The 23,208-nt window shown below is 40.3% G+C and overlaps 2 protein-coding genes across 5 annotated transcripts in view; one reads left to right on the top strand and one right to left on the bottom strand.

Moving 5' to 3' along the window:
* Nucleotides 1–11,033, bottom strand: part of LOC118007790 (tetratricopeptide repeat protein 39B-like) — a 14,902-nt gene extending 3,869 nt beyond the window's left edge. The window contains exon 1 of the mRNA XM_035000950.1: nucleotides 10,845–11,033. The gene's annotated coding sequence lies outside the window, so the exon portion shown is untranslated. The remainder of the gene's footprint in view (nucleotides 1–10,844) is intronic.
* A 253-nt stretch (nucleotides 11,034–11,286) lies between these two features.
* On the top strand, nucleotides 11,287–17,565 carry SRSF7 (serine and arginine rich splicing factor 7). Of its 4 annotated transcripts, none has more exons than XM_035000953.1 (8): nucleotides 11,287–11,455; nucleotides 12,488–12,668; nucleotides 12,944–13,120; nucleotides 13,997–14,071; nucleotides 14,153–14,254; nucleotides 16,082–16,135; nucleotides 16,672–16,707; nucleotides 17,269–17,565. In XM_035000953.1, exons 1-8 carry the CDS (start codon nucleotides 11,428–11,430, stop codon nucleotides 17,321–17,323), a joined length of 708 nt encoding a protein of 235 aa, XP_034856844.1. In that variant the 5' UTR covers nucleotides 11,287–11,427; the 3' UTR covers nucleotides 17,324–17,565. The 4 variants fall into 4 exon arrangements, with proteins under 4 accessions (XP_034856844.1, XP_034856843.1, XP_034856846.1 ...); XM_035000952.1 differs by having other exon boundaries at nucleotides 14,153–14,263; XM_035000955.1 differs by lacking the exon at nucleotides 16,672–16,707.
* Nucleotides 17,566–23,208: the final 5,643 nt, after the last annotated feature.

Below are 23,208 nucleotides of genomic sequence, written 5' to 3'. Positions count from 1 at the left end.
TAAGCGTCTGCCTTCGGCTCAGGTCATGATCCCAGGGTCCTGGGATCGAGCCCCACGTCGGGCTCCCTGCTCCGCAGGAAGCCTGCTTCTCCCTCTCCCACTCCCCCTGCTTGTGTTCCCTCTCTCGCTGTCTCTCTCTGTCAAAAAATTTAAAAATCTTAAAAAATAAAAAAAATAAAAAATAAACTAAATTAGCATTTATTGAATGGCTATAACAGTTTTCAATTTACATATACTAAGATAAATTCAAGATGAAGTAATCATTTAACTGTTAAAACTATGAGACTGAGAAAAATATAACAGTGAATACTACAAAGAATTGATGTCCTTAATATAGTAAGAGATCCTAAGAATCACTAAGCTAGAAAAAACACCCCAACAGAAAAATCAACAAAGGACATAAACGAATTGCCAGTAAGCATAATGTTGAATCTCACTGTAAATAACAAAATGCAAATTTAAAAAAAAATAGCTATCTTAAAAATGAAATTTGGTAGATTAAAAAAATTCATCCAGTGTTAATGAAGGTGCAGAAAACCAAGTACCTTTGTGGACTTGTTGGTGGGATACAAGTGGCTGCAACCATTTTGGAGAGCTATTTGGCAACATGTTTTAAAAGCTTTTACATTTTTTTAAAGATTTATTTATTTTAGGGGGGGAGGAGGGGCAGAGGGAGAGGGTGAGAATCCCAAAGCTGACTCCCTGCTAAGTGTGAAAGCTGAGGGGGCGGGGGGAGGGGCTTGCCTGTGGGGTTTGTCATGGGGCTTGATCCCACAACCCTGAAATCAAGAATCAGTCGCTAAACTGACTGAGCCACCCTAGTGCCCCAGCTTTTACATTTTTTCTTACACTCTTTGACCCAGTAATTTCACTTATGGAATTATTCTAAGGAAATAATCAGGGATATACATAAATATCTATCGAAGGTATATACACTTAAGCATTATTTATAATACAAAAAATGAAAAGAATCTAAATTTCTTACAATAGTAGATACTGATGAAATGGAATACAACTGCAAACATTATAATGTAGAATATTGAATAACTTGGGAAATTGTTTATGGTGTAATACACTGTATTAGTCAAGGTTCTCCAGAGAAACATAACCAATGCCAGATATATACAAAATAATATATAAAATAAGGAATTGGCTCATGCAATTCTGGAGGCTGAGAAGTCTCAAGATCTGTAATTGACAAGCTGAAGACCCAGGAGCCAATGGTATAAATTCTAATCCGGAAGCCGGCAGGCTCAAAATCCAGGAAGAGCCAATTTTTCAGTTAGAGCCCTAAGGCAGGAAGAGACTGGTGTCCTGGCTCAGGCAGTCACACAGGAGGAATTCTATCTTGCTCAGCCTTTTGTTCTGTTCTATTCAGGTCTTCAATTGATTGGACGAGGCCCACCCATAATAGGGGAGGCAATCTGCTTTACTCAGTCTATTGATTCAAATGTTAATCTCACCCAAACACCCTCACCAACACACCCAGAATAATATTTGGCCAAATGTCTGGTCCTGTGGACCAGTCATGTTGAGTCATAAAATTTACCATCACATATACTAAGTAAAAAGAAAAGGTTTTTACAAAACAATATCATATAATTTTTTTCCAAAGTGATATATGCATAGGTAAAAATTGGAACTATAAATTTCAGATTAATAATGGTTATATCTGAGTGGTGGGATTATGGATAACATTTATATTCTTTATTTAACAACATTCAGTAAATACTGAGCACCTACTATATGATAAGGACTATGCTAGGAACTAGGCATACCGTAGTTACTGAGATAGCTTTGGACCCTGCCCTCATAAAATTCACAGCCTGGTATTTGTGCTATTATATAATTTCCACAATCAACATGTTACTTATAATCAGGGAAAAAAAGCCTGTGATAGTTTTGTGGGCTAACTCATGTAATTCTCACAACTGGATGAGGTGGGTATTATTGTCATTTCTCTTTTATGTATGGGGAAACTGAGTCCAAGTGAAATTAAGTGACTTGCCCAAAATTGTAGTTGGTATGTGTAGGGAGAACAGGATTCAAACGCAGGTGGTTGGACTGCAGAGCTCACAGTCCTAGTCAACAGTACAGCATGAGCTAACTTATTTGTTTATTTATTTAATTTTATTTAATTTTTATTTAATCTCTACACCCAATGTGGGGCTTGAACTCATAACCCCAATATCAGGAGTCACATGCTTTTCTGACTTGGCCAGTCAGGTGCCCCAAACTTCTTCTTCTTCTTCTTTTTTTTTTTTAAGATTTTATTTATTTATTTGAGAGAGAGAGAGATCATGAGCAGTGGGGAAGGGTAGAGGGAGGAGCAGACTCCCTGCTGAGCAAGGAGCCCATACAGGACTCAATCCCAGGACCTTGGGATCATGACCTGAGCCAAAGGCAGATGCTTAACTGACTGAGCCACCCAGGGGCCCCCCAAAAATTAAGCGTCTGCCTTTGGCTCTGGTTTGGCTCCCTGCCCAGCAGGGAGCCTGTTTCTCCCTCTGCCTCTCCCCCTGCTTGTGCTCTCTCTGTCTCTTTGTCAAATAAGTAAATAAAATCTTAAAAAATAAAGTCATTTGGCAATTATTTATTGAACATCTACTTTGTACCTGGCACTGTTTTAAGATGCTTGGTCTACAACAGTGAACAAGAGAAGTATTTTATTTTATTTTATTTTTAACGATTTTTATTTATTTATTTGACAGAGAGAGACACAGCGAGAGCGAGAACACAAGCAGGGGGAGTGGGAGAGGGAGAAGCAGGCTTCCCGCCGAGCAGGGAGCCCGATGTGGGACTCGATCCCAGGACCCTGGGATCATGACCTGAGCCGAAGGCAGACGCTTAACGACTGAGCCACCCAGGCGCCCCCAAGAGAAGTATTTTACTGGGAAAGTTAAACCATGTAGGATTGTTGGGTTTTTTTAATTCTGGTTTTCATATTTTCCATTTCCTGCAGCAAAAGTAAATTATTTTTATAATTTAAGAAAGTTTTTACATTCCCAATTTAATATCACATGGATAATTAATAATCTTTTTTTAAAGATTTTATTTATTTGAGAGAGAGAGAGAGCACACAGAGGGAAAGGAAGAAGCAGACTCCCCACTGAGCAGAGAGGCCAACACAGGGCCCAATCCCAGGACCTGAGATCATGACCTGAGCTGAAGCAGATGCTTAACTGACTGAGCCAACCAGGTGCCCCTGGATAATTAATAATCTTATCCATATAACCCAACGGAATAATTGAGCTAAGTACAGAAGAACATACAACACTGCGGTCCAAAATAACTCAAAATTTTGAATTGGATTATGATTATTAGCTTTAAATCATTTTTCAAAGTATGCTTGAATGTATATCACATGAATGAATACAAATGAGACAACAAATGTCTAAAACATTAAGTGGTTTTCCTAAAACCAAATAGTAAATTGCAGAGACAGGATTCAATTTCAAGTCTTCTAAGTCCCAGGTCATTGTCTTTTCATTAACTCAGACTGTATTCATCAAAGAGGTAGCTGGATGGCCTTGGGCAAATAATTTAATTTCTCTGATTCTAGGAATTGATACATTTAAGCTAAGCTTTTAAGTATAAGTAGGACTTTCATAGATAGGACTGTTCATAGAAACAATGAAGGATATTAATATTATAAGGATAATGGCATAAGGAAAGGGGCAGAGGTTTGTTCAAAAATGAGCAGTTTACTTTTATTTGTAAAGAGAAAAAAAGAAGGGCGCCTGGGTGGCTCAGTCGTTAAGCATCTGCCTTCGGCTCAGGTCATGATCCCAGGGTCCTGGGATTGAGCCCCGCATCAGGCTCCTCGCTCCGCAGGAAGCCTGCTTCTCCCTCTCACACTCCCCTTGCTTGTGTTCCCTCTCTCGCTGTCTCTCTGTCAAATAAATAAATAAAAATCTTAAAAAAAAAAAAAAAAGAGAAAAAAAGAGTTAACATATGTAAAACACTTAGTATGGTGTCTGGCACATAGTAAATACTCAGTGAATACTCCATCCCCACGTTGGGCATGGAGCCTCGTTAAAATAAAAAAAATTAAAAAATTATATACTAATTATAAATGTTATATCTGAATTAGTGAAAAGTTAAAGGATATTTTGGAAGAATTAAATTTTATATATTCTAAAGTTTGTGTGTGGGGGTGTATATAGGCTATAAAAGTGCTTCATTAAGGAAAAACAGGGCGCCTGGGTGGCTTAGTTGGTTAAGCGACTGCCTTCGGCTCAGGTCATGATCCTGGAGTCCCGGGATCGAGTCCCACATCGGGCTCCTTGCTCGGCAAGGAGTCTGCTTCTCCCTCTGCCCTTCCCCCCTCTCATGCTCTCTCTCTCTAATAAGTAAATAACTAAATCTTTAAAAAAAAAAAAGAAGGAAAAACATATTGATAAATTGACTCTCAAATATATGGTATTATTTCACATTCCCATTACTGTGTATAAGTGCCAATTTCACTGCACTCCTGACAAAAACAGCATATTGTTTTAATTTGCATTTTTAGTAAGGATAGACATATTTTTTTCTTTGTGGTTCTTCTTTTCTTGTCTGTTTCTGTGGGGGTTTTTTTTTTTCCTATTTTTTACTGGGTGAAGTCATTCTTTTTTTTTAAAGTAAGCTCTGTGCCCAAGGTGGGGCTTGAAGTCAAGACCCTGAGATTAGAGTCACATGCTCAACCCACTGAGCCAGCCAGGAACCCTGTCATACTTTGTTCTTAACTAGAGATTCCAGACTTGGATTTTGGGAACTAGGTAGATCTGAAAAACTTTTTCCTTTTTTTTTTTTTTTTAAGATTTTATTTATTTATTTGACAGAGAGAGAAAGCGCACAAGCAGGGGGGAGGGGCAGAGGGAGAGGGAGAAGCAGGCTCCCCGCCGAGCAAGGAGCCCCAAACGTGAGGCTCAATCCCAGGGTCCTGGGATCACAACCAGAGCTGAAGGCAGACGCCCAACCGACTGAACCACCCAAGCGCCCCCACAAACTTTTTTCTATCAAGAAACCATGAAGAGGAGTGCCGGCCTGGCTCAGTCAGAGGATCATACTGACTCTTGATTTCACAGTCGTGAGTTGGAGCCCCATGTTGGGTGTAGAGATTACTAAAAATAAACATACTTAAAGGAAGAAAAAGAAAACATGAGATTTTTAAAAAAAATTACTCTTAGCATCCTTTCATTGGGGGTGCCTGGGTGGCTCAGATGGTTAAGCCTCTGCCTTTGGCTCAGGTCAAGATCTCCAGGTCCTGGGATTGAGCCCCATATCAGGCTCCCAGCTCTCTCTCAAATGAATAAATAAATTTAAAAAGGGGGGGGGGAGGAACATTTAAAAAAATAAGACAGTCACAGAATAAAAGATGGTTCTTCCCGAGAAAGAGTGGTTGGCAATAGTTCCTAGTTTTCTGGAATTGGAGATATTTTTATCAAAGTTCTGATAGTCCTCGTGGCAAGATTTGGGTACCACTGCACTCACTGTGTTATAATTCTAAGTCTTAGTCTCATTTGAAAAATGAGGTAGTTAAACTGATTTAATAAAATTCCTCATTTCTCTATGTGTTTCAAACCACTTCTTTATTTTTTTAAAAAATATTTTATTTATTTGAGAGAGAGAGCACGAGCTGGGCAGGGGGAGAGGGAGAAGCAGACTCCCCATTGAGCGGGGAGCCCGACCTGGGACTTTATCCTAGGACCCTGAGAACAGGGCCCCAGCCAAAGGCAGCCACTCAATTGACTGAGCCACATAGGCGCCCCTCAAACTGCTCCTTTCTTACAAAGTCTGAACTTACCTCTTTGAGTCACGGTGTATGTATCCATTTGTCATTGGCTTGGGAATAGATTTTCTATTTGCTTTTTTAAAAAAGGTATACTTAGAAATTAGCTTCAAAGGAGCACCTGGGTGGCTCAGTTGGTTAGGCGTCTGATGCATTTTCAGCTCAGGTCATGATTTCAGGGTCATGAGATCGAGCCCTGCATTGAGCTCCAAGCTGGGCATGGAGCCTGCTTAAGATTCTCTCTCTCCCTCACCCTCTGCCCCTCCCTCTCTCTCTCTTTCTCTCCAAAAAAAAAAAAAAAAGCTTCAAAGACTTTGTCATAAAAAGCAACACCTTCCCCATTGTTCATGAACATGTATCTCCCCATTCCATAGGCAAATGCCATAGAACCTTAAAGAAGGTTTCAGCATTTGATTTTGGGATTCCTGTAGATTCACTTTTCATGAAGAAAATTTCTTTTTCTGCCTTGTTGCTTTTTATAAGTGTCAGATTGTTTTTGTCTGTGTGGATAGGGTCAAAGAAGAAAAGTGACAATTTCACTTAGAAGTCAATGAGTGAAGAGACAAAGGTGTCTTAGGAGTGGCCACATAAGGCTAGTTACTGTGTTTCAGGGTCTAGTCCCCAGCTTTGCAGAAACAAAGCTTCACTTTTGTCAATGTACCCAGGTCTAGGTTGCTTGATTTACCTCATCTAATCCTAACAACAACTCTCTAAGATGGGTAGTCTTGCAAACCCCATTTTGCAGATGAGGAAGCTGAAGTACCAGGAGATTATCAACTTGGTCAAGGGTAGGCAGCTATTAAATAGTGGATCCAAGCTTCAAACACAACTGTCACACTCCATGAGCTTATGCTCTTAATCATTATACTATACCTACCCACCTTAATCATTATACTATACTATACTATACCTACCTAAAAGTATATACCACCTGTTTTAAGGAAAGAATTCATAAACAAAAATCATTTTTATTAATTTACAGTAGAGGATATTCATTTCCAGGGACTAAAAGATCAGTACCAAAACATCAAATAAGGGAAGTCAACGGTCTTGAGCAGTAATCTTTAAGTACAGCTGAGGGCTGGCTAATAACATAGGTTCTCTCCTAAGATAGTGCTGAATGAACTGCTAAACTCTATCCAAGCCAGTCTAGCTCTTTCTAGTTAAGACAACAGGCTGACCAAGTCCCTTTCATTGATACTCTTTCTTTAGATAAGGAACAACATAATTGAACTGGGGTTTGATGGTTTTACAGTTCCACACTTTTTAATACAATCAGGTATTCCTCAGAAAGCCTCATTTTTCCTAGATTGTTTTATACTCCTAAACCACCCATTTAGGTAGTATTTGTATCAGTGGCTCACTCTTGCATCACATTTTCACTCTTCCTAGTTCCGCCCTTTGAGGTTGGTGAAGGCACAGGCATTCTTAATGAGGCACTGTTGCTCCCTCACCCCCATCTTCACACTTCAGTACTGATCATAGTCCAGTTCTTGGCTAATGAAAACTTAATTTCTTTATACAATATGAAAGAATTATAAACATGATTCTGAGAATTTTTCCTTCCTAAAATTTTGTAAGAGCATTCTAGAGGGAATTGAAGATTATGAAATGTCGAAAAAAGAAAAGCAAATTGTAGTTGAATATAGCTGTTTGGACTGACCCACAGTACATATACATATATATATACAGCAGATATATAAATACGTATGAAAAGACTAGTTTTTAGAAGTACAGACTATTTCTTTACATTAAAAATAGATACAGGGGCACCTGGGTGGCTCAGTTGGTTAAGTGACTGCCTTCAGCTCAGGTCATGATCCTGGAGTCCCGGGATCGAGTCCTGCATCGGGCTCCCTGCTCGGCGGGGAGTCTGCTTCTCCCTCTGACCCTCCTCCCTCTCATGCTCTCTATCTCTCATTCTCTCTCTCACAAATAAATAAAATCTTAAAAAAAAAAAATAGATACATGTGCAAAAGGTCTAAATTTGTTTTTGTTTTAAGGTTTTCACATATAAGCTAAAATAGTGACAATGATTTAAAAGTGAAACTACAATGGAGAAGAAAATAAGAGAGTAAACTTTTTCTTTAATGCTTCTCTGGAAAAACTGAATCTAGGAAATGCAGATAAATTTTGAAAGCTGCTGTAAAAGGATTAAGAATTAACCCACCCTCTCCTAAACTAATAATAAATCAATATTTAACAATAGTAGTATATCAATAATTACTTAAAAATTTCATATTAGGAGGGGCGCCTGGGTGGCTCAGTTGGTTAGGCGACTGCCTTCGGCTCAGGTCATGATCCCGGGGTCCTGGGATCAAGTCCCACATCGGGCTCCCTGCTCAGCAGGGAGTCTGCTTCTCCTTCTGACCCTCTCTCCCCTCATGCTCTGTCTCTCACTCTCTCTCTCTCTCAAATAAATAAATTAAAAATCTTTAAAAAAAAATTTCATATTAGGAAATCTTAGAATATTCGTTGAATTAAGTAGTTTTATATTCCACTTCAATCTGGGGAGGTGATCTTAATTTAACTCAATGCTATAGGCAGAAATTTATGTGGCTGAAACTGATTTCAAAAGAATCAGTGGGAATAAAAGTACTCTGTACAATAATATCTCCCTGATTTGGATTGACATTTAGTGAAAAGAATTCGTTATGTGTTCTTAGAGAAAGAGTGTACAGTAGAATAGTGTATGGAAATACCATGCGGAACTATTGTTTTTTCATGGTACCAGCCTAGAATTGGCCCTCCTCTAATAGAGATAAAAACCTGTAGTTAGCTTATCAAAGCACCTGTCTCTAGAGAGGTAGGCAAGCCAGTCGGGGGTTATCCCTTTTCCTTTAATGTGCTTGAAAGCAGTTTGTTATAAGTTGGAAAACTGCTTCTTTTAATATTTTTTACAGTATTACATCCTTCAAAATTCTCTTTAGTACAATAGACTTTGTATACAAAGACAAAAAACATTTATTGAGGCCTAATAGTATACTAAGTACTATCTTTCAATAAATTATTTATGCTTTGTGCAACAACACTTTTCATAAGTGTTTTTTTGGGTTTTTTTTTGAGAGGAGGAGGGAGGGGTAGAGGGAGCGAGAGAATCTTAAGCAGGCTTCTCACCCAGTGTGGAGCCTGAAGTGGAGCTTGATCTCACAACTCTGAGAGCATGACATGAGGTGAAATCAAGAGTTGGATGCTTAATAGACCAAGCCACTCAAGCGCCCCCATAAACTCATAATAGAAGAAACTCAAATTAGTGAACCTTTACAGAACTGATACTCTGTCTTCCAGGAAGTATATAAAAAGATCTTTATCAATAAGTCAAACAGAGAAAGACATGTATCATATGATCTCACTGATACGAGGAATTCTTAATTGCAGGAAACAAACTGAGGGTTGCTGGAGTGGGGGGTGGGGTGGGAGGGATGGGGTGACTGGGTGATAGACACTGGGGAGGGTATGTGCTCTGGTAAGCGCTGTGAATTGTGCAAGACTGTTGAATCTCAGATCTGTACCTCTGAAACAAATAATGCAATATATGTTAAAAAAAAAAAAAAAAAGAAGAAGAAGAAGGTAGCAGGAGGGGAAGAATGAAGCGGGGGAAATCGGAGGGGTAGATGAACCATAACAGACGATGGACTCTGAAAAACAAACTGAGGGTTCTAGAGGGGAGGGGGGTGGGAGGATGGGTTAGCCTGGTGGTGGGTATTGAGGAGGGCACATTCTGCATGGAGCACTGGGTGTTATGCACAAACAATGAATCATGGAACATTCATCTAAAACTAATGATGTAATGTATGGGGATTAACATAAGAATAAAAAAAAGAAAAAAAAGATCTTTATCAATTAATCCTTTGAGAAGAACCCAGTTAAGTGGAAAACAAAAATCAATAAAACTAAAAGGAGAACTGGGATGCCTGGGTGGCTCAGTCAGTTAAGTGTCTGCATTCAGCTCAAGTCATGATCCCAGAGTCCTGGGATCAAGTCCCACATCGGGCTTCTTGCTCAGCGGGGAGCCTGCTTCTCCCTCTGCCTGTGGCTCCCCCTGCTTGTGCTCTCTCTCTGACAAATAAATAAATAAAATCTTAAAAAAAAAAAACCTGAGAACAAATATAACATATCCTATAGAACTTCTATTTTCTTGCTAGAATTTTTTTGCAATGGATGTATTCCATAATTTGATAAATCTGAAAAAAAATGTGTATGAATTTGTAACATTGTCAAGAGAGGATTCCTACTTCACCAACTACCTATACATCATGTGCAGTTTACAGATGAGAAACAGAGAGATACAAATATCTAAGGACTTCACCTTTCAAGTGCAACAATTCCAACTCATATATTCCAAGTATTTATGGTGTAATGTCTTTTTTTGTATGTGTGGCTGGTGAAAAAGAAGTTAAATCTGTATTTGTAGACTTCGTGTTTCGCAAATACAGTGTATAAAATCAAAGCTGAAAAGTATAGCATAGGAAATATAGTCAATAATATTGTAATAATGTTGAATGGGTGACAGATGGTGACTACACTTATGGTGAACATAGAGTAATGTAAAGAATTATTGAAACACTACGTTGCACATGTGAAACTAACATTTGTCAACTATACTTAATAAAAATAAAAAATAAAATCAAAACTGAATTCAAAGCGATTCTATCTAAAGAAAAGGTTTACATTTATTTTATATAGAGAATGGCTGAGCTGCAAGGCTGTTACTAAGACAACTTAAAGTCCCAGTCCTCAGGATAAGTTATTAGTGGATGAGATGTGTTACTACCATACACAGCAGAAAGCACTAGAAAGGAAGCTCAAGTAAGTCTGTGCTTCAAATGCAAATAATTTCATCATTGCCACTAGCTAGAATGCTTTAAGGATTTAGGGTTTTTGCACAATTTCATAACCGGAAAACGAAACAAAACTCTATTCCTTTGTCCCCCAAGAACTCGTACGGTGTTGGAGAAAATTGGTTCTGAAGGGGCCGGAGGGTCGGTGCAGTCCCTGGGGGCGTCACTCTTTTTGAGGCCCAGGGTGCAGTGACCACTACTCAGAATGGCGGGGTTCATGGAGTGCTCACCCTGGCCAAGCTCCCGATTACCTCTGATGAGCCCCAAAGATGACTGAGTATCAGTCTAGGCCGGGTCCCCCAGCAGAACGGCGGCGGCAGCTGCAACATCAGCGGTTAAATTTTACAGCCTTTCATAAGGCCGGTCTAATGTACCTGTAGTAAGATTACTAGAGCTGAGGGTCCCTAGATTGGGGGAAATGAAAGGGGGGAGGGAGAAGGGGAGGAAAATGAGGAGGGTACAGGAAAAGGGGGAGGGGAGGGGGCGGGACACCGCGGGGAAGTCCACAGGTTTACAGGCGAGGTCTGTCGTTCCCATGGAAACGTATCCCTCCGCCCGCGCCTAGCGTCTTAGCCTCTTCAGTTCCCTCCGCGGCGCTTCCCCACTGTTTCCGCCCAGCTCCTTTGTGCCGCGCAGAACGTCGAAATGACGCATGCGCAGAGAGACACAGCCGCCGCATATATAAACGCGAACCCAGCCTCTTCCTCGTAGTGCCGCCGGGACCGTTGGCTGCTGAGTAGGTTTCGGAGCTTTTGTATTCCTCGCTCCCTGGGCTCTGCGAGCTGCAACAAGCGAGCTCGCGAGCCAATCATCATGTCGCGTTACGGGCGGTATGGAGGAGGTAAGAGGCCAGGGCCCGGTAAGGGACGTTGCTGTGGATGTAGTGAGTATTGCGAGGCCGTGGGGTTTGGCGCGGCGGTTGGGAGACGGTTATTCCGCGTGCGTAATGGCGGCTTCGGCGCACACCGTACGAAGCCGGAGGCCGCGGGGGCGGGGTATCGAGGGCAGCCGGGGGATGGCGGGTGCAGGTCTGTGGTGGGTTCCGTATTCATTCTTGGGCGATTTCGTTTCCCACCACAGCCCGAGGCAAGCCCACGATCACTGTTTCCCTGTTGCCCTTCCTCGAGGCGCCCGCCTGCCCCCCCGTCCCCCCCCCCCCCGCTCTCGGCTGCCATTTTGCGCACATTGACGACCATGGTGGCGCATTTCCTTGGCGCTTTCCCGCCACTTTAGCAGACAGATGTGGTCGCAGCCGTAAAATCAGGGGTGAATTTGAGACTGAACAAAAGTGTGGCAGCTTCGAGCTGCGCATTCTCGTCAGACAATCGGTCGAGTTGAGGAGTGGGAATGGAGACATAATCTTTTCGTCTGGCGGCTGGTTTCTTTTCTCTTTTAGCTCTTTCGAGCGCGGTTTATGGCTCTGGGGCGGGGAGCTGGAGTCTGGGCGAGCCTGCGCCTGGGGCGGTTGCCGCGGAGGACGAGAGCCGGCGCAGCCCCGCTCTCCCGGTCCGGCCCCTGCCGGGGCCCGCCCGCTACCGACGCTGCCGGCCCGCGCGCTCCCCGCGCGCCCGGGGCCGCCGGGACTCGGGGGCGGGGCCGGGGCGGAGCCCGCCCCACGCCTCGGAATATCCTACCACGTGTCTGTGCTTCTGTTTTGGAGGTCGTTTCCTTATTAGAATGTAAAAGTCTTTGTCATACACCTGGCTTTTCAAAATGGATGGGCTTTGCTGGTTTTAAGGCTAAAGTAAATGTTTGATAAAGCATTAAACGTGCTTTGCACAGGATTAAGGATGGCCTGTTTGGGGCACAGAATTCACTCAGACTTAGGCAAATTTTGCATAACATGCATTGTTCTATTTGCGTTTTTAAACAGAAACCAAGGTGTATGTTGGTAATCTGGGAACCGGTGCCGGCAAAGGAGAGTTAGAAAGGGCTTTCAGTTATTATGGTCCCTTAAGAACTGTGTGGATTGCGAGAAATCCTCCAGGATTTGCCTTTGTGGAATTTGAAGATCCTAGAGATGCAGAAGATGCAGTGCGAGGCCTGGATGGGAAGTAAGTAAGATGGTGGTTGTGAAATTGACGTCTATTAGAATATTCCTGTGGGCTGGGTAGTGAGCTAGGTGATAAGCTTGGATTCTGTAGTCTGGAGGAGACTAAATAGCTAATCATAATTCTGTATATTTAAGATATGAAGGGACGCAAAGGTGGAGTTGGAAGGGTTTATAAAGATAGCTGAAGTTTGTGAGGGAGAAGAGTGGTTGGAAAGTTCTAAATCTAGAAGTGATGTGTATTCTTAGCATTAGAATTTTGTTGATTCTCTTTTATAGGGTGATTTGTGGTTCCCGAGTGAGAGTTGAATTATCAACAGGCATGCCTCGGAGATCTCGTTTTGATAGACCACCCGCCCGACGTCCCTTTGATCCCAATGATAGATGCTATGAGTGTGGCGAAAAGGGACATTATGCTTATGATTGTCATCGTTATAGCCGGCGGCGGAGAAGCAGGTATTTATTTTAATAAGAGAATGGTTGGTATACTAGTTAATCAAGTAATTTTTTTATTAGCAAGGCAGAAACTAGTATTTTTCTATAAACTTGAATGTTAATTGTACAGGTGTATTTTACAATTTTTGTTTAATTAAACAAATGTTAATATATTAATAATCAACCTGGTCAAAACCTTTCAGGTTTCTTCGTTTGAGTCAGTCGCCTTGATTCAGAATGTCACGAGCCTTATGATATCATGCTGAGGCGCCTTGCAAATCCGACAATTAAGATCCTCCTAGACCTTGAGGTGATCAGCATAAGAGGCCAGATCCCCTCGAGTCATCTACACCTAGCTTCACCTTATTCTTTAAAGGGCAGAAAATTTGAGACGGTGATCGCCGTAACAGTAAATTTGGCTTACAATTGGGGCCCCCTCCGGTTTAGAAAGAGGAACACCAGATTGACCACATTCCCAACTAGAAAAATCTTCTTGCGTCAATCAAGCCTCACCTGGCTCATTTGGCTGTCAGTTTGATCGTCGTTAGATTGAAGAAAACATCTAGATGCAGCGATCGGCTATAGATACTTCTAGATCGTCTAGATCTACTAGACCATGGGCCAAAGAGGGTCGACCTGCAAACTTGCAAGGTTTATTTTAAATACACATTACAGTGTTTTATATTATGTAATTCTAAGATGTAATTCAGCTTTTAACAAATCTTTTTTTAGGTAGTAAAAAAAAAAAAAAAAAAAAAAAACTAATAGGCCCAGAGTTTATTTCCAAATGAGACACTAAATTTAAATAGTTTTGAGATTTGATTTCAGCAGAGGCACACAAACTCTAAAAACGAGTTACCATCTAACATTTTGTTTTTTTCTAACTTAAAAAAATAGGTCACGGTCTAGATCACATTCAAGGTCCAGGGGTAGGCGATACTCTCGCTCACGAAGCAGGAGCAGGGGAAGGAGGTGAGAAATACTGCTTAATTTAAGCTTTAACAAGTGATAAACTAATTGGACATAAGACTTAAACTTAGATTTATGTTTTAGATCAAGATCAGCATCTCCACGACGATCAAGATCAGTGTCTCTTCGTAGATCAAGATCAGCTTCACTCAGACGATCTAGGTCTGGTTCTATAAAAGGATCGAGGTATTTCCAGTATGTAACACTTTTTTTCCCTTATTTGTATTTGGATTGTCACGTCTTAATGACTGCACTTTAAGACAATGAGTGTCTTAAAGACATAATTGAAATGGATTGCTTCAGAAAATATTTTTTTGAGACCTAAAAGTTGAATTTCTACATGACCTGTAAATGGATATTACCGTAATTATACAGATAAAGAAAAGCCCAATCAAAGATTTTTAAAGGCTTGAGAGGCTATGGTAGAGGATGGTCCAAAGCACAAATCCTCAAGTCATTCCATTGAACACTCCGGGTAGACATTGAACTCTAGTCAGATTATGTCTGTCTAGATAAATGATGCTACCTTTAAAAGGTGATAATTTCTGGATCTCTGATAAGGAGGCCCATTAGAACGAGTAGGATAGGGTGCCTGGGTGGCTTCGTTGGTTAAGCGACTGCCTTTGGTTCAGGTCATGATCCTGGGGTCCCAGGATCGAGTCCCACATTGGGCTCCCTGCTCAGTGGGGAGTCTGTTTCTCCCTCTGACCCTATCCCCTCTTGTGTACTCTCTCTCAAATAAATAAAATCTTTAAAAAAAAAGAATGAGGAGGATACTTAGAAGCAAGTTGAAACATAAAAATTTCTCCTTTTTTGAATGATGGATAAATTTGAGACCATGGGAAGTTGTTTACAGTAGTAGTGTACCTGTGGGTGAATGTAGGCTGTTTTTAACCAGAGACTTACACTGAAATGTAAGAAATTCAAAATCAAACTACGAACCTTATTTTTTTTTACTCCTTTTATAGAAGTCTTTTAAAGGTGGTAGAAATGGTTAAGATTCTAGAAAATGAAGAGTTGGCAATACTACAGTTGAGTCACTAGTAGGGAATGCCACTGGGAGTTAAATAATAGCACAAAATCTCTAAATGCAGGGATTCTAAAATTTTAATGCACTTGAGAAAGCTTTGGACTCTCTAGATGAGTGCATTGCAGGACACCAATTTGTGTATTTTAGAGCCAGATTTAGTTTGTATGACAAATTGATGGTCCTGAACTATGAAAGCTTGTTAATGATCTTAAGAATAGTCTTTAAGACCCAGTTGTGACTTTCTACTCACTTACCACCAGCAGAATTGAAATCTCTGTTTAGGGGTCTGTGTGATGTTGTTTTGATTTCTTTAAGATAAAAATAAACCAAACCATAGTAGTCTTAAATGAAAACCATTTTTTATTTCTCTTGGATACTGTATGCTCGAAGATAATGTCATACCTCTCTTCAGGAACTATGACAATCAATCCAGATCAATGAGTATGATAGAACCAAGTAATTGAAGTGGTGGTTCTTACTGAAAGTGTCGTTTGTCCAGTCATAGGCCGATAGAAGAAAAGAGTTGTGTCTTGCTTAGTTTTTTGTTTTTTTTTTTTGGTAATACTTCATTAAAAAACTTTTAGGGGCACCTGGGTGGCTCATCGTTACATGTCTGCCTTCGGCTCAGGTCATGATCCCAGGGTCCTGGGATCGAGCCCTGCATCCGGCTCCCTGCTCAGTGGGAAGCCTGCTTCTCCCTCTGCTTGTGTTCCCTCTCTCACTGTGTCTCTCTCTGTCAATTTTATAATAAAATCTTGTAAAAAACAACACAATTTTTTTAATCTTTACACCCAGCGTGGGTTCTTAACTCCTAACCCCTGAGATCAAGAGACACACACTTCCTACTGAGTCAGCCAAGCACCCTGTGTCTTGCTTAATTTTAGTTTCTCTATTCTTAGTTTACCTAATAAAAGTGCTCAGTAGGTGTTTAAAGAGATTATTCCTATGAACTAATTGGTATAATTATTTTTCTTTTTATTAAGATCACGGTCGAGGTCAAGATCAAGATCCAGGTCTCTCTCACGACCACGAAGCAGGTAGGGTAAAAATCTGAAGAATGCTCTTCTAGTTATATGGCACCAATATCCAAAGAGTTCAAAGTGTTTTGAATTGTTGAAATTTCAAGTGTTAACTTTAAGCTTAGGTGTTAGTGGAACGCAGTACCTTCTTAGTAAATCAAACTTTAGAACTTCCATTTATACGTGGCCTATTGTGGCTGACTTCCTGGACAAGAAAATGTCAAGCTGTAGTGAGAAGTTTCTGGCTTTGGGGTTACATGAAGAGGCCTTGTTAGAACTGATGGGCTCATGGAGAAGCATTCTGAGATAATTGTGCTTAAAGCAGATGTAAAGATTGTGATGCAGTGAAGCAGTTCACTCATTTTATGAAGAACAGTTGTTGGAAGATTGGCTTTTGTTTGCAAAAACTGCAAGGCTCTTTCTCAGTTTAATTGTGGCCTGACCTTTTAATTTTAAGCTCAGGGCAACTTTGGGGGTTCATTTCATGATACTGTGATTATAAGAAAGGGATTGGTTAGTACTTTTTCTTAATAGAATTTCTCATGTTTTGACAGCCGATCAAAGTCCAGATCTCCATCTCCAAAAAGAAGGTAAGCTAAATAATTTGTTGCCAAATCTTAACTGTCAAGTGGCCTCTGCAGAATTTGTTTTGCTTACTGCTTACTTTGCAGGCTTTGAGCTCTTTGGAGAATTGGTGCTATATATATTACTGTATACTAGGTTTCTTCGGTGATTGCTTTTCCTACTTCAACATTAGTTTGTATTTTTGGTAGATATTTAGTCGTAAAATGTTACGGTGATTATTAAGATGTTTAGTGCTGTGAACCTTTAACTGTATAATTTCATGTTAAGAAACCTTTTTCCTCCACATGAGACGATAGGTAAATGAAGTACCCACATGAAGGAAAAACCTCCCAGAATTCAAATAGTTCTCTCGCAGTTATAGCAAGGTGGCTATTAAACCTAATCTTAAGCGGGGACAAAGGATTTGTATGTAAATCTTCTGATTTTTAGCTTTCTGCCATGAAGTACTTTTGGCCACCTTTGAGTTTATTGAAACTGAGTTTTGCCCTGACATGTACACGAGAAGAGTAAATTTCAGTAAGTACTAATCAGTGCCGAACTTAAATTTTTTTTTTTTTTTTTTTTAGTCGTTCCCCATCAGGAAGTCCGCGAAGAAGTGCAAGTCCTGAAAGAGTGGACTGAAGTTCTCAAGTTCACCTTTTAGGGAAAAGTTATTTTGTTTACATTATTATAAGGGATTTGTGGTGTCAAAGTGTAACCTAGGAAGGGTATTTCAACCATCTAATCAAAATGGATCTGGATTGTTACTCTGTAAATTCACAGCAGTAAGATAATATAAAATTTTTGTTGAATGTATTAACATCCTATGGTCTGAAAATGTGGGTTTTTATTTGGCACATTTAAATAAAATGTTTCTAACTAGATTTCTGATTTGTGTTCAATATTAATATTCAGTTTGTTAAGCTTCAGGGGTAGACCTTGATATTAACCATATTCATACAGACTTAACATTTCAAAGTTTAATGGTGTTGAGTCGTCAACGTCATTAGCTGTAGTATACATACACTTTGAAAATTCGTTTTTATCCTTAGAGCTTTGGGTGAGATAAGAACTCAAGTCCCCTTAATAGCATAAGTGTGTATGACAAGTTCCTACGTTAATCTTTTGGAGTTGGTGGTATTAGATACCAAGCTCTAATCTCAATCTGTCAACCTAGAGGGACCAGTGATTCTGAAGGCTATTTAGTTAAGTATAGTAACTGAGGTTTTCAGGCTATTAGATGGGATGGTGTCAAACTAGAACTCCTGATTTTATTAAGTTCTACCCAATGTTGTTTTGTTTTTTCAACATTTTATACCACAACTTTTGCATGTTTGAGGAATTGTCTGAATTTGGGACAAAACATCTTCATGTAAACCAGCTTTGCAAAATTTTCCAGTCCGGGTAATCTGTCTCTTGAAATGGATTGCCATATTCTGAGCAGAGATCTGTTAATTCCCAATCTAGGTTTTTCAGTTTCTGACTACCAACATCTTATTTTGCCAGGCTGGTGCAAAAGTAATTAAAGATGTCAACCAGAAATGTTAATGAGACTAAAGCAGTTTTGTAAATCTCACCTACATTTAGCAACACCTTATGTAGTTGTTTTGGTAGCATCTGGTAGATCTTAGAATATAGCCAGTAGATTCTTTATTGAGACTTTATCTTTAGTAGGGCAATAGTAGTTAATTTTGAGTTTTCTGGTCAAGCTTTTACCAGGTATTCATTAGCATTGGTGCAAAAAAGCAGAATACTGGTCTGCATCAAATTTCATTTGGTCTGATCACTAGTGCGTTGAAAGATTGGATGCTTTGTTTTCAGAATTTTGACAACTGGCTGAATTATAATGGTGTAAAGCTGTATAATTGGCAGGCCTATTTGTTCCACTTGGTCAGCTTTAATTGTTCTGTATTATATAAAGATAAGTTCACTTAATAAATCTGCAGAGAACAAACAATCCTGATATCAATTTTTGGAAGTGGGAGTTCTGAGCCAAGAGTAGGAATTACATGTAGCTTGGGGATGGATTGCTAGCAGCATCCTAGAGATTAGTACAAAAGGATGAGAAGGATATAGAGGAGGGTAGGGGCAAAAATGGGTTTAAGAAACCAGCACAGAAAGTTTTGCCCTTAATGAGAAAGGGAATGCTGGGTATCTAGGTTAGTACCTTTCACGTGCTTGACAGCAACTACTTCTGTGATTAGTATACATCTTAAAATGATAACACTTTGATGCAGTGTACTTTTGTTTACAGTTAAAGATGTTAGGAATGCTAAATTTATGTGACTGGATAAGTGCTAGTCTAGGCTCATTCCTTCTAAATTTTAAACCTGGCACTACCTGGTAGCTAATTAAACACATCAGACACAGTACTTCGGACATAAAATCTTATTTTGGTCCTCTCACCTACCGAGAGGTGTTGAAAGCTAGGTAATGCATACCCCTGACTTCACAGTGATAGTTTTCCTTTCGACTTGGAGCTAGGCTAAGTATTGAGTGAAAGAGGTCCTACCACCTTGCCATGTTCCCTCCTGAGGATGAAGGAAATCTGAGGGAGTTTGGAAACACCATCAAACTGAGAATTGGTTAAATGAATGGTATGGGATTGTGATTTCTCCTTTGTGTAGCCTATCTTGAAGTCTAAAGAGCATGGTGATTTCCAAGATAATATTAAAAGGAAGTGGGAGCTCTTAACAGCTTGACAAGGAGTAATCAGAGTGAAGAGTAATAGCAAAGAATTCATTAGATCTGGCTCTTCTTGAGCAGCCGTTATTTGGAGGCCTTTGGAAGGGAGGGCTGTACAACCTCGATGTAAATAATTGCATAGCTGGAAAGACATGATGGAGTAAAAGTCGAAGTAACATACTAGGGGCCTGGCTGGTCTTGGAGTGTTTGGAGGGTGGTGAAAACTGGTGACAGCCAAAGAAATGGGTGCAGGTGCCTAGGTTTAAGGTATGGTAGTATTAAAGCTGTTCTATCCAGAATTATCTCAAGGGACGGTGGCAGGGAAACACCAGTAGGCAGCTTTAAAGCCAGATAGGTTACTTTTTCCACACCTTAGGGGTTTCCTGTTACCATTCTAGTAAAAATACCAAAGGACATTTGTCAATGCCCACAACAATAGTGCTGTTAACCCCATCTCGCAGAAGAGGAAATGGGTTCAGAAAGATTAATACTGTACTATTATCCTGTTAGGAGGTAGGAAACGTTTGAATCCTACATACCATTCCAAAGCCCTTACTTTTTTTTTTTTTAAGGATTTTATTTATTTTGACAGCACAAGCAGACAGAGCAGCAGAGGGAGAGGGAGAAGCAGGCTCTCCGCTGAGCAGGGAGCCTGATGCGGGGCTTGATCCCAGGACCCTGGGATCATGACCTGAGCCGAAGGCAGATGCTCAACCGACTGAGCCACCCAGCCACCCAAAGCCCTTACTTTTCTAATCAATAAAGCACCTTATGGCCCCTTTAAAACAAAACCATATGGGAAAATCAGAAAATACAATCTATGATTCTACCCATTGTAGATTATGCCATTGCTAATAATTCGGCTATTTTCTTTCCAGTCATAATGAAGAAAAGATGCTGGATAGAAGGATAACAAGCATGTGGAAGGCAGTAGCCAATTAACTGTTAACGCCCTCAAGGCCAGTTCTCAGATCTAGTGCTTTTTCCCTTTCCCATAGGCCATTGGTCCAACTTATTTTCCATTTTATTTCATTTTTTGACTTGGTAATATATATTCAAAGTGTGTACAGTAAGAAGGCTCCCTACCCCTAACTCAGCAGCACAGTTCTCTCCCCAAAGGTAACCACTGTTACCAATTATATAGCCTGAGGAAATATACATAGATATTTTCTTCTTTTTCCTTTTAACACAAAAGAGGTAGACCTTGTTTTTCTCACTTAACATTTTGGAGTTCTTTTATGTAGGTAAAAATGGCACGTCCTCATTTTTTTTATGTTGCATACTATTTAGTTCCTGGATATTGCATAATTTATGCAGGTAACTTTTGTGCCCCTTCAATGTGCCAGGTACTGCTAGCCTTGGAAAACAGGTGAACAAAGTCTGTCTTCATGGAGCTTAAGTTCTGGAGAGACAAATGAACAAACAGGTGGGTAATAACGTATATGCACAACCATGAAGCTGGGGGAGAGAGAGGGAGTTGGTTGGTGTTGAGTAAAGGGTATCTAAGGAAGGCCTCTGATGGTGACATTTGTGCAAGTGAGGGAGTAAGGTACATCAGCTCTGGGCAGAGGGCACAGTAACTGTGAAGGCCCTGAAGAGTTTTCAGTTGGGTAAGGAGGCCACTATGAAGTGAACAGAAGCGAGAAACGGGAAAAGATGGCATAGGAAGGGAGAGGGCTGTAGGACATAGATCATACAGGACCTTGTATACTTTGGAGAGTGCTTGCTTTTTTTCCACTGAGCATTTTTGAGCGGAGTTAACAGGAACTGAATCAGTTTCTTATCATCTGATAGGAGGGTTGTTTCTAATTAACTGTAACAATGCTGTAGTGAATCAGTCACCTTGCACAATACATTACATGTGACCCTGCATATCTTGGATAATCCCTAGAAGTTGAATTGCTGGTCAAAGGATATGTGCATTTATATTTTTGCTAGATATTGTTAGTTTGCCCTGGTGACTAGGTATATGTCTGTTTCTCTCCTATTGTCTACGTGGTATACCTTGTGTAACATGGTGGGCTGTCACTTGTTAATTTTACCAATCTTGAGTTGGAAAATGGTGTCTCAGCATAGTTTTTTTTTAATTGTGGCAGAATGCATATTTTCCCCCTATTCTGGAAAGTTTCCACATATTCAAAAGTCTGGTTGACGTTCCCTTGCTCTCAACACTGTGAACTTCTATAGTCGGATTCCTATTCACACTGTAATTGCCTATTTACTTTTCTGCAGGTATGCTGCCAAAAGTCTAATTGGGACAGCATGTACCAGGCCTTATTCCATTTCCTCACTGCCTAGTACTTGATGAAGGAAAAGTTAGTTAATAGATGAATGAATGAATTCTAACCTATTAAACCAAGCATATAAAATTGGAACCTCCTCTCTTGTCTGAGACCTTTATAATCCCCATTTCAATGAAAAGTTCCCATTTCCTTCCAGCTACCTCTAAGACTGCCTCTGACCCTGTCTGACTCTGCCTGCAGAGGATCTGGATCCATAGGCCGCTGTTAATGTCCAGCTCCACTCTGCAGCTCTAGTGCAAGGTTTTTTTTCTCATTTGGCTTAAACTCCCAAGAGTTCTCCTCAGAAAGGGTGTGGAAAATTTCTGTGCAGACAGTTCTCTGAGAAGGGTGGAGACTTACCTACCACTCCAAGAGCTGGTGAGCCCAGATGAGTCCGCCTATCCCATGTGAGAAACATAACGTCATTGGACCAACAGCAGCCATTTCATATGACTATCAGCTGCCTAAGGTTATATCCTATAATCCTATCCAGTTCTCTGCAGATTCCCTGGGTGGTTCTCGGTAACCAAAGCTTGCAGGAGGCTGAATGTGATCCTATAGGAAGACCTGTTAGTTTTTATTTTGGGTTGTCGCATATCTTGAAGAAATCTGGATTATAGAAAATGAATCTGTTCAATGCCAAGAATAAAAAATCTGGCTGTAAAGAAAATATGTATGGCAGAGGTAAAGTTAGATGGGCTAGTTTATCTCAGTCATTGTCAAAACAACCATCACCAGAGTTCCTGGGCTCCTATAATAAGAACATACTGCCTTCTTTAACTAAGTATGGTTATACTATGCTTTAATGTTTATATTCTTTCAGAGTGCAGGCTGTTTAGACCAGGATTTAGGAAATGATGGCCCACAGGCCAAATCTGGCCCACTGCTGTTTTCATACAGCTAATGAGCTAAGATGGTTTCTACATTTTTATGTGGTTGAAAAAATTAAAAGTGTAATAATACTTAATGACATGAAAATTATATGAAATTCAAATTGCAGCATCCATAAAGTTTTACTGGAACGCAGCCAAGGCTCATTTGTTTACCTATCATCTCTTGACTTTTTGTGTTACAGTGGCAGAGTTGAGTAATTGTGACAGATTGTAAATCACAAAACCATTTACCGAAAACGTTTGCCACCCCTGGTTTAGACATTTGTCTTCAACTGTTCACAATCTTCCATATAATTCTTTCTGAAAATCTTAGGTGCTGTTACTGGTAGGGCTGCAACAGTCTTACCGAGTCACACTGTTGGTCTGGGAAGGTTGTTTCTCTGTGACTCGTTCTTGAGGAAGTGCTTCATGAAGCTACGGGGCAAATTCTAGCTAAACATTTATGCACTTAGAATATTAGTGAAAGCTTTTACTCTAGGGCGGTGGTTTTCCCTAGTTACATATTAGGATCACCCAGAAGCCTTAGAAACATTCCAATGAAGTCAAAATTGCTGAGGGTGATGCCTGAGCATTAATATTCTAAAAATCTTCCTGGTGATTCTAATACATAACCAGAATATTGCAGTTGGGGGTAGTAATGGCCCACCTAGTTCACTAGTTACTGGAC

This window comes from Mirounga leonina, unplaced genomic scaffold (assembly GCF_011800145.1).
Source record: "Mirounga leonina isolate KUSES-001 unplaced genomic scaffold, KU_Mleo_1.0 Mir_125, whole genome shotgun sequence".
In the NCBI taxonomy this organism is placed as follows: Eukaryota; Metazoa; Chordata; class Mammalia; order Carnivora; family Phocidae; genus Mirounga; species Mirounga leonina.
Note: the sequence above shows the minus strand (reverse complement) of the source record. Positions and strands in the feature narration are given on the sequence as shown.

Bases quoted from the DNA above. Each gene is read 5' to 3' on its own strand.
- SRSF7 (XM_035000952.1), top strand. From the start codon at position 11,428: ATGTCGCGTTACGGGCGGTATGGAGGAG. The intron at 14,072-14,152 runs GTGAGAAATACT...TTTATGTTTTAG, and splicing joins AGCAGGAGCAGGGGAAGGAG to ATCAAGATCAGCATCTCCAC. The intron at 16,136-16,671 runs GTAGGGTAAAAA...ATGTTTTGACAG, and splicing joins CTCTCACGACCACGAAGCAG to CCGATCAAAGTCCAGATCTC.